This window comes from Rattus norvegicus, chromosome 5 (genome assembly GCF_036323735.1).
Source record: "Rattus norvegicus strain BN/NHsdMcwi chromosome 5, GRCr8, whole genome shotgun sequence".
In the NCBI taxonomy this organism is placed as follows: Eukaryota; Metazoa; Chordata; class Mammalia; order Rodentia; family Muridae; genus Rattus; species Rattus norvegicus.
This window is the reverse complement of record NC_086023.1, coordinates 81,174,977-81,185,264: the sequence shown is the minus strand read 5'-3', so window position 1 is coordinate 81,185,264 and position 10,288 is coordinate 81,174,977. Positions and strand designations below refer to the sequence as shown.

Below are 10,288 nucleotides of genomic sequence, written 5' to 3'. Positions count from 1 at the left end.
ACATCTGCACATATGCCACACACCAGAGAGAGAAGGGAGGGAGGGAGGAAGGGAGGGAGGAAGGGAAGAAGGGAGGAAGGGAGGAAGGGAGGAAGGGAGGAAGGAAGGAAGGAAGGAAGGAAGGAAGGAAGGAAGGAAGGAAGGAAGGAAGGATCACTGTGCCCAATCCCCAGACTTAATGCGTGTGCTCCATCAATCAAGGCTGTGTGGTGTTGACTGAGGAGTGGAAAGCAGATCCACAGAACAGAGAGTTCAAAAGTAGACCAATAGATAGAGCAGAGCCATGGGTTCCTGCCGGGTCCAGAAGTGATGCAGCGGCCTGATGCACACTCTTGAGGACGGCAGCTGCAGAAAGCCATTGGAACAAGCACGGGTGAAGATGGAGAGAAGCCGAACCCCTACACTGAGGTGGGAGTTGAAGCTGCTGAAGTATGAGGGTGCCTCAGGAGGTTAGATACAGAGTTCCCTCAGCCACCCCACAGCTAAACACATCCTCAAGAGAGCTGAAAACCAGGCCACACGCATGAATATTTATCGTGGCATTGATCTCAAAAAAAAAAAAAAAAAAAGAAAGAAAGAAAGAAAAAAAGAAAAAAAGAAAACAAAAACAACGACCACAAAAGCAGGCACCCGGGGGGTTGAGGATTTAGCTCAGTGGTAGAGCGCTTGACTAGCAAGCACAAGGCCCTGGGTTCGGTCCCCAGCTCCGAAAAAAAAAAAGAAAAAAAAAAAAAAAAAGCAGGCACCTGCGAAGGAACATAGAAACGCGGTGTGCTGTGTAAAGTGTGATTGCACACAGTGGAAGGTTCTAGGTAATGAAGAGAGACTCAGGGCTGACACACTGAGCCTCAGACCATCAGGGCGTGTGGAGGAGGCCACAGAGTGGGTGACACCATCCCCATGAAATGTCCAGCACAGGCAAATGCAGAGACAGAACAGATTAGGGGTGGACTAAGGAAGGGAAATGGCTCCTAATGGGTAGGAGGGCATTTTGTGGAAATGTTGAAACTGTTCTGAAGCTGATTGTAACACTACCTGTAAAACCCTGAAAATATTGAAACAAAAGCAAGCATAACCCCTCCCCCCACCAAGTTATTGAATTGTCCATTGCAGGTGACTATCCCCATAAAGTTGGTTTATTTTCCTTAAGCAACTCAATAGGATGGGGTCTTTTTAACCAACAGTACTGCATAAAAGATTAAGCTCGATTTAATATATAGCATCAAGGGGTTAGCTCAAAGTGGATTATAGATTTCAACAAAAAACCTATGGAATTGTGGAAAGCTGGGAAGGTGATTCAGGGGTTGAGAACCTTGCTGTTCTTCCAGTGGAGCGGAGTTTGGTTCCCAGCACCTATACCTTGGCTACACCACCTATAACCCCAGCCCCAGTGACTTCTTCTGGCCTCGGCAGACAACTGTACGAATTTGTACATATGCCCATAGAGATTCACGCACATGAATGAATATAAATATATAAAGATCATTTTCAAACAATAAAACTTTTAGAAAAAACACATTAGAGAAAAAAATCTAGAGCCTGTGCATCTCAGAGAAAAGTTGTTAGGTCGAACACCAGGACCACAATCCATTTTTTAAAAAAAATAATAAATTGGACCCCATGAAAACTAACAGCTTTTGCAAAGACAAGAGAATGAGCCAGCAATTATTTGCTGGTGAGATATTCCATAAAGAACACGTATATAGAATATGCAACATACTCTCCCGGAAATGGGTACAAGAGAAGAGAGAATGAGACACGAACAAAATATAATGATCTGTGTTTATGAATATTCTTAACAAGAGCTATTATTTTGTATTCTGCCCTTTAAAAAAAATAAGATTAAACCAATAAGCCCCAAAGTAAACAATCTTAGTAGGAAATGGGCATCTCACCCGTGAGCGCGTGCAAGTGGCCGGCAAGTGTACGAAGCAATGCTCAGTATCACTGGTTTGTCCTTAGAAAGATGTGAAGTGAGACTGATGCCGTATGACCCACACATGCCCCAGAACAGCAATGATGAAACTAAGATACAGAGGACATCACCTGTGGCCAACAGAGCGACATCACCTGCTGCCAGGGGCCAGGAAATAATCTTCTATGGTGTGGGGCTGCCACTGTAAAAAATAGTTTGTCAGCCTTTTAAAATCTAAGCCTACACTGACCGCACGACCCAGAAATTCAATTTCTGGTCATCTGCCTAGAGAAGTGGGAACTGACAACCTCACCTAACTCCACATGACTTCTTGTCGTGGCTTTAGATGGACTAGCCAGACACTAAGAACAGTCAAAGTGTCCTTCAACAGGCCAACAGGCGGATAACAGGCTGTGGCACACATCCATATGGCGAGTGATAAAAAGACCTAATTCACCGATACCACAACGGCTGAGCTACATCTCAAAGACGCTGTAGTGAATGAGAAACAGGACCTCAAATGTCACATGCAGTATGATTCCATTTGTGTAACCTTCTTGAGATGACAAAATTATACAGACGGAACACAAATTGGTGGTTGCTGGTGAGGTGGTGGGGGTGGGGTGTGTGTGGCTATAAAAGGCATTGAGGGAGCTCTTTGTGGTAACAGAATTGTTCTGTCGTTGTGTCATTGCAGCTGCATTGTGGTAGTGGTTCCGCAAATCCACACTTGTGACAAACTGACATCAAACCCCACACATGCTATACAATGCCGGTTTCCATTTTGGATGCTGGTCTGTAATCATGTAAGATGTCCTATTCGGGAGGTACTAGGTGACGGGTGCATGTGACTTTTCTGTGCTATTTTTGCAATTTCCTGTGAATGTATAATTATTTCAGAACCTCAAAATTTAAAACAAAACCTTGCTTTCCTGACAGTGGGAACTTTCCCAGGAAGACAGGCACTGGCTCGTATGTTGGAAGGCCAGGTCACAGAAGAAGACCTGTGTCCAGCCATGGTGTGGAGCCAGCCCACACAGCTCCTTTGAGATCATCTGATGACAGCTATAGGAAGAGCATGAGGGAGAAGAAATGGCGGCTTTTGAACCACTGAGCTTGGGGCAGTTGGTTTTGTAACATGTCGTGTGGTGGCTGACTGATATCCACTTGCCTTCCACAGCCTGGAGAGAATAGGTGGCTGCGTGGATGAGCGGCTGCTTGTCCCTCAATATCTGTCCTACCCTTAGGTTAGTTACTTCAGAGTCCCAAAGTAATAAAACCTCTGTTTTGTAGTTTGTTTGTTTGTTTAACTGGCCACATTGCTATCTAGATGAAACCCACATTCCCAACCTCCCCTATAACTCAGTGTGACCATGTGACTAAGGTCAGGAGTGACATGGGACAATCTGAGGCACCTTCTCAGAGATGACTGGCTCTTGCCTTTCGCCAGTTTCCATAGCCCCCTCACCTCTCACTGATGGCTAGAGCTGAGGCTGTGTGGGAGAAGCTGCATTTTTAGGATACAAAGCAACAACGAATAGGCACTTGGGAGCGTGATGCTCATGGAAACCGCATGCCGGCCCTGGGTTGCAGGCATGTCCATTTGCTTTCTGTGCGAGAGACCTTCCGTTTCTGTAACTCCTGAGTCTGGCTCCATGACAGCAGCTACAATAGCGGCTCTTCGCTGAGCAGAAAAGCCAGGCAAGTTAATCCTCCATCCATATTAACTGAGCCATCTTCATTGCCACACTAAGGAGCAGAGGGAGGGACACCAAGGATGCAAAGTCCCTGAGTGGAAACCGACCCAGAGCATCAGGGATGGAAGGCAGGCAGCTGGTCTGCACAGGTCTCACACCTGCTCTCATGCGTAGAGACCTATTCTCTCTTCATAAATGAGGGATCAGGGGTTCAGAGAGGTGATGGGACTCACCTGAGGCCACACAGTATAGAAGTACGTGAACATGGCTTAACCCCCGTCCACCAGCATCCAAAGGGCCTGTACCAGCCACTCTGGTCCTGGCCTGGAATGAACTGAACTCCTCGGATGGAACCATCTGCTGGCGCAGGAAGACCGGGCAGGAAAAGCAAGCCCTGGACACAGACCCGAAGGCTTGGTTCCCCTGTAGTCCTGCTCATCTCTCCCTCTTTCCTGTGTCTCCCCGAGGGCTGCAGACTGAGCTGCCTCCTCTAGGGTCTTCTCTGCCCCACCCCAGCCCCTGCTCTGTGTAAGGTAGGTTTGGGGAGTTGAGGAGAACTAAGGTCTCGTGCCCGCCCATGCTCACCCACATTCCCCAGAACCTTCTGTTTCCGTTTTGTGTGATAAAAGTCATCCTTAGCTGCCTTGGGCTGCTGGGAGGACGAGCGGAGACGGGGAATGGGCCACGCTTCATGTTCAATGTGCACCTGTGTAGAGGGAACTCCTCTCATCTGTAACCTGTCCTGCCACCCCTCACTGACAACATTCTCTTCTGAACTGGCCTGAAATAGCCCAACTTTTCCCCAGGAATTTCCCCGTCCTGGGGCACTAGCATGGCAGGAGGCTTGAGCTCTTCTTTCTCCTGACTCACTGAGTGGGGAGGAGACAGGCAAAGGCAGATGTTGCCAGCTTAAGCAATACAACAGCAAACAAGGTATGTCCCAGCGTCTGTGGCTTAAGTAAGAGTCCAGAACACTAAGAAGGAAACGGGGCTGGGGCTGGGTGTCTGAACCTGATATCTGGATGGAGCTGGGGGACAGAGGGGTCTATCGGAGACTTAGGGTCTTTAGGTAGTCACTGAGACCAAAGTCCCACACAGGCTTCCCAGGGCCTGGTTAAGGATCCTCTCTTCAGCTAGACAGAAGTTGAGAGCCTTTAAAAAGCCTCCAGGCCCTCCCCGCATACCCTCAGGAAATAATTACATCCCTGCCAGGAAAAAATGCAAGCAGAAACTTAGGAAAGGACTCATGACTGGATGGCAGCTTACACCAGCTGGTTTCTTGCAGGCTGGAGAGCCTAGGGACCCTGAATGTCCCGGGCCAGAATAGCACAGAAAAATAAGTTGCTTACATACTGGTCTGAGCAAGAGGGCTTTGACTCACCCACAGGGAGCTCAAGTGAGCTGACACAGATGCCCACTAGAGTAGCAACTGCTGTGCCCTCCCTACACATCCTTCTAGCTGACCCCAGCTGCTCCCAGCCCAGCCAAGGCTAGGCAGACATGCAGGGACAGGATGGCTCTGACTTACTCCTGGGAGCGTGCTGCACAAGGATGAGGGGCCTGAGAAGAAACACCCCTCCCATTCTCTCGGGCCTAGTTAGATAGAGCCCAGGCCTGGGGTCATTCCTTTGTGATCCCAAATACTGTTGCCATAAGGACTAAACCTGGGGGGCTGACTCCCAGGTCTCACTGAGCTACAGCCTTGGCTTGCCTCAGTCTTCCAGGCTGTGTGAGAGGATGTGCAGAAAAGGTCTTCCTAGCATGAGACCCCCATTGCCTAGCCCAGGATGCTGGACAAGGAGTTCTGAACAACCCTATACAGGTGAGAGGGGGAAAGCCTAGCAGTGTGTAGGACGGTGTGCCCAAACACAGACTTGGGAGTCCAAGTGGGGCCAGTACAGGAGAACCCAGCGCCTTTCCAGTCTAGCTTCCAGCTGCTGCACACAGCCAAAGGCACTCTGCAGCCAAAGGAACCAGGGGACGCATGAGTCATGGAAGCAACGGGGCCTTCCAAAATGGGAATTCCATCCGCCTGACTTTGTTCTCCTGGACTTTGGTTTCCACGGCAACTTGGAGTTTGGAAGGTAGAGGGTCTGGCTCATGGCTACATCGCTGAAACCCCAAGAAAGAAGACTGAATTTCTGGGTGTCTTCCAAGCACAAGACGCTACAGAAGAGTCAGGCCAGGCCAAGGTGGGCATCGGGGTCTGAAACTCTGATCTAACTCGTGCTTTGAATTTCTTGAATAAACAGGAAGTGGCTTTGCAGTCCTCCCAAGACCTCAGGTATCAGGTCTTCCAGCTCAGGTCCTGGAAGAAGCCTGAGAAATGTCTAATTGAGAATTGCTCTCAACTAGAAACAGAACTCTGCTTCCCGAATGTTCAGCCTTAATGAGGGTCCGCTGTGAGAAAGGCCTTTACTGTTTACAAGCTCAAATAGGTTCACTGACTAGGTCTACTGCTAGCTTTCCAGGGCCTGGGTAAGGAAGACCCAGCACTCTCCCAGAGGAACAAAATGGCTTCCAACATGTATAGAGTCCCTGCCCCATGCCTGGTCCGGGGCAAGTCCTTCATAAGCATTGGCTTCATTCCAGGGCTAAGAATACATCTTCCCTATCGTAAGGCTTGGAGCCCCAGAGTGGACAGCCAGCATTAGAACAAGTCAGTAGCATCAACAGGGTTCAAACCTGGAACTGCACCGTTCCACTACCCACGCAGCCTTTGGAGACAGAATAGCCACACCTGACCCTGATGGTGCTTGCCAGAGCTTCACTGACAAAGCAGGGAACTAGCCTAGCATCCAGATGCTGTTTCCAAGGCAGGCCCATGCGTAGCATTCACACAGAGGCAGAAGTCAGGTGGTCAGCTCACCCACTCCTGCCAAGTGAAGCCCCGGGTCTGCAATGGGAGTAAGAGCACGGACCCTCTCCAGCTCAGCCCCCAAACTTCCTGATGGAGATGACTAGCTCTGGTGCTCTCCCTGTGCAGGGGGGAGGAGGGCATGGACCTAGCATGGCAGAGAAGAGAGGGACTGCTAGGCTACATCCTCTGCACCTCCGGCTTCCTGGTGGACAGACCTGTGCCCACGACTCCAGGCAAGAAAAAAGATCTAGGGTTACTACCTTAGTCCTCAGCCTTCCTAACGCTGCAACCCTCTAACAGTTCCTCATGCTGTGGTGGCCCCCACCACATAAAACTATTTTTGCTATTGCTCCATAACTATGATTTTGCTACTGTTGTGAATTATAGATACCTATGGTTTTTTGATGGACTTAGGCAACCCCTTTAAAAGGATCCTTCCACCCTAAAGCGGTCTCAACCCACAGGATGAGAAACGCTGGTCCTAGTGGATTCTGTCTAGACTCACATGCACCAGCTCCATTGAAACTCTAAGTCTCCCAGAAGAGGTAGTCTCACCCTGGACCATGCCTCATGAGGTTGTATGTGTACATCAGGGCAAGCTCCAGTAGTAGCTTGGTTCTGAGCTCTGGGGCCTCCTCTGCCCCCTCTAGACAAGAGGTCCAGGTCCAAGCTGGAGTATTCCTTTGTAGGAGGCTTTTTATACATATGTGTCTTTCACTACACAGGAGAGGAAACAAAGACACAAAGGAGAGAGAAAGGCCCATGTCCTCAGAGCAGCTCTGGAGTCATGTTTCCTGTTGCTTCTTCCGGTCTTATTTCTGTTAGAGAGGCCTTGTGAGCTTACTACCATCCTACCCAAGACTCTGGCCTGGTTCGTGTCTCTTCCAATCATTTCACTACATCTAAATATGCCATTAAAAGTGCAGGAGGTGGAAAGGGAAACGAAGGAACTGACCAAAGGTCACACAGGCAGGTAGCCACCCCTCTGAGCTGCCACCACAGGACCAGGAAAAGCACAACCTTTACAGCCAATCAGGCTTCAGTTAGACTCTGTCTCTGCTACTTGCTGCCTCAGGATCTCACCCAAGTCACCAGACTTGCTTCACTGTCCTCTTTTGGAAACTGAGGGTAGATGCCAAGAACCCCAGAAGCATGTGGCCCCGCAGAGGAAGCAGCCCTCCCCAGGGAAGCAGTGCCTATGCCCTCCGCCCTCCCGGAGTAGCCGGCAGGTGGTGGCAGGAAAGAAGTATCAGTTGGAGTGACCTTGCACCTCCCAGGCCTCCTGACCCAGACACCCATGAAGGCTGGAGACCAGGAATACACAGAGACCAGGAATACACAGAGAATGAGAATAACACAGGCCTTTTATTTGCCCCCAGCACTTGTTTCTGTGTGGCCGGAGGGCACTATGCTTTCCCAGATCTCTTGGGCACCCAGGGTGGGTGCCAGATTTCTGCAGCATCCCCTCCAAGGTCATGTCAGTCTAGAAGGCCCAGCTGCCGCCACTGGTTCCTGGGACCAGCAAATGCCCTGAAACTGTAAGACGGTGATCACACCTCCAGGTGGCCTTCACAAGGCCTTGGGTAAGACATTGCACTTGTAAGTTAAGAAAACTGACAGGGTGAGGGCTCTCCTATTACCGTTCATGTGCCAAGCATCCAACTACTGTTTAAATAAATAAAACTCAATGGGGAAAGGTCTGAGCTGTGAGGCCCAACAGCCCCCCAGGTTGGACCCTGAGCCCAGGCCTGGGCCTCCTGTCCCAACCCCAGCCAGTTCTCAAAGGAACTTGGTCAGCGTAAAGACTCCATTATCTCCAAAGCAGGGAGCCACAGCTCCCGATCTGGCTCCTCCAGGGCCCTGACCTGCCAGGGCCCTTGGTCCCCTCGTACCAGGACGTTAAGGACCCGATGCAGCTGGTCCTCCTACTTCCTGTAGTGGCCTGGGTCTCTCTCGGCCCAGGCCTCGAATTCAAATGTCCATCTGTCTGTCCGGAGACACAGCCTCTGGGGGCTTACTTGTCCCCTCCGTCACAGGGAAGGGAGGCGGGTGGGCAGGGAGCCCGCTCCGCTTGGTGTGAACGCTGAGCTGGATACTGGTGGTCCCTAGAGTGGGGGACTCATCTTCTTCTGGTTAATGAGGTCCAGGTAGAGGTCAGAGCGGAGGAAGCGAGGGTAAGAGTCCTTTTCCATGAGCCCGAAGATACGTTTTTGTGCCAGGTCAAAGCAGCCTCGGGTGATGCTCTGCAGGTTCTCCTTAGTGTGTTCTCGTGTGTACGAGTCCAGGTTTACCTGTGGAGTCACAGAGGGACATGGTCAGGGCTGGCTGACTGGAGGCCACATACCCAGGAGGCACTCCAGCCTCTTCTGTATCACATGACATTACAAGGGGCCACGAGACCTGGAATAGTCAACTGCTGCTGGTGATGCCACTCCTGGGGTCAGGCTGCTGAGGTTCACAGGCTAACTGCCTTGAGATAGCGCCCCCCCCCCCGACACTGCCCCTCTGCTGCCTTTCTGTATATGGGTTAGAAGGAGCTTTTGCTGAGAGCTGCGAGCCCTAGGCCTGCGAGCCCTAGGCCTGCGCGCCCACACAGTGGAGACTCAACGGGAATGAGCTTTGCTGATCAGACTCTCGAAGACCCTCTTCATCTTGTGTGTGGCTGCGTGTGTGTCTGTGTATGTGCACACACAGGTGCACATGTATGTGAAGGCTAGAAGACAGCCTCGACAGTTATTTCCTTAGATGCCATCCACATTACCTGAAGACAGGATCTCTCACTGACCTGGGCCTCACCAGTGAAGCTAGACTAGCTGGTGGTGAGCCTGAGGGAATCCTCCTGTTTGCCTCCTCAGAGGGGATTACAAGCATGCACCTCAAAAAACTTGGCCTGTTTGTTACATGGGTTCTGGGGACCCAGCTTGGGCCTTTATGCTTGCAAAGCAAGCCCTTGACCTCAAGTGAGCTATTGCCCCAGCACAGGCTCTCTTTCATTTCCAAAATAAGAATAACATCTGGAGTTGAGAATGCCATTTGAAGTTTTAAACACAGGAGCTCCTAAAGAACTCAGCATGTGCCAGGCGCACAGTAGTGCCTAACTAGGCCATTTTTGTCATGGAACCAATATTCTGTTCACTGGGCCACCTGGCAGGCTAGAGGCTGTAAGAGTCGTTGGGGTGGCCTCTTCCCTTCCTGAGCTGCTGGCTGCCTCCTTGCAGCAGAAAGGTTCCTGGGCCGGGGGAATCTTACCTCCTTGCAAGCCTGGATCGCGATGAACTCAGCAAAGATCTTCTTGGCTTTGGCTGCCATCTTGGACTGCGATTTGACCTTCTTGAAATCCTCACAAGCCAGCCAAAACTCCAGGTTCTCCTCACTGAACTCTGTGCGAAGAAAGGCCTGGAACACTTCTAAGCCATCTGTGAGGGGGAGACCAGGCCGGAGTGAGAGGCAGTCTGCCTTGCGTGCCCTTAGCACCCCACCATGCACCTCCTCCAAGAGCCTTGAGAGGGGACATGCTGGGAATGGAACAAGAGTTTCTCCCACCCACAGAGCAATAGAGAGATGAATACAGTCCTAGCCTTGTGAATGTCTTGTTGGGGCCTTGGTCTGGCTTTCCCCCCTATCTACACCCCAGTGTCATCCTCTGTAAAATAAAGATTATCAATCCCATCTCCTGGAGCCCTGCAAGGATCCAAGGGGACCTTACCCCGGAGGAGACAGCCACACTTGGCCCAGTGTGAGCCCTCAGTACACAGAAATGTTTGGCCTTATTCTGAGAATATGGTCTGAGCACACAAGTCCCAACGGCCTTTGGTA

The 10,288-nt window shown here is 50.7% G+C and overlaps 1 protein-coding gene and 1 long non-coding RNA gene across 14 annotated transcripts in view; one reads left to right on the top strand and one right to left on the bottom strand.

Annotated features, from left to right (window-relative positions):
• The first annotated feature begins 2,383 nt into the window (after nt 1–2,383).
• LOC120102895 (uncharacterized) lies at nt 2,384–2,980 on the top strand. Its single transcript, XR_005504794.2, has 3 exons — nt 2,384–2,519; nt 2,613–2,721; nt 2,855–2,980. It is a non-coding gene; the product is annotated as an uncharacterized LOC120102895 (long non-coding RNA).
• A 4,838-nt stretch (nt 2,981–7,818) lies between these two features.
• Rgs3 (regulator of G-protein signaling 3) overlaps nt 7,819–10,288 on the bottom strand; it is a 139,859-nt gene continuing 137,389 nt past the window's right edge. For all 13 annotated transcript variants that reach the window (XM_039110674.2, XM_063288322.1, XM_017593595.2 and 10 more), the window contains 2 exon segments: nt 9,722–9,888; nt 7,819–8,763 (listed from right to left, as the gene is read on the bottom strand). In XM_039110674.2, coding sequence (XP_038966602.1) covers nt 8,578–8,763; nt 9,722–9,888 — 353 coding nt within the window. In that variant the 3' untranslated portion in view covers nt 7,819–8,577.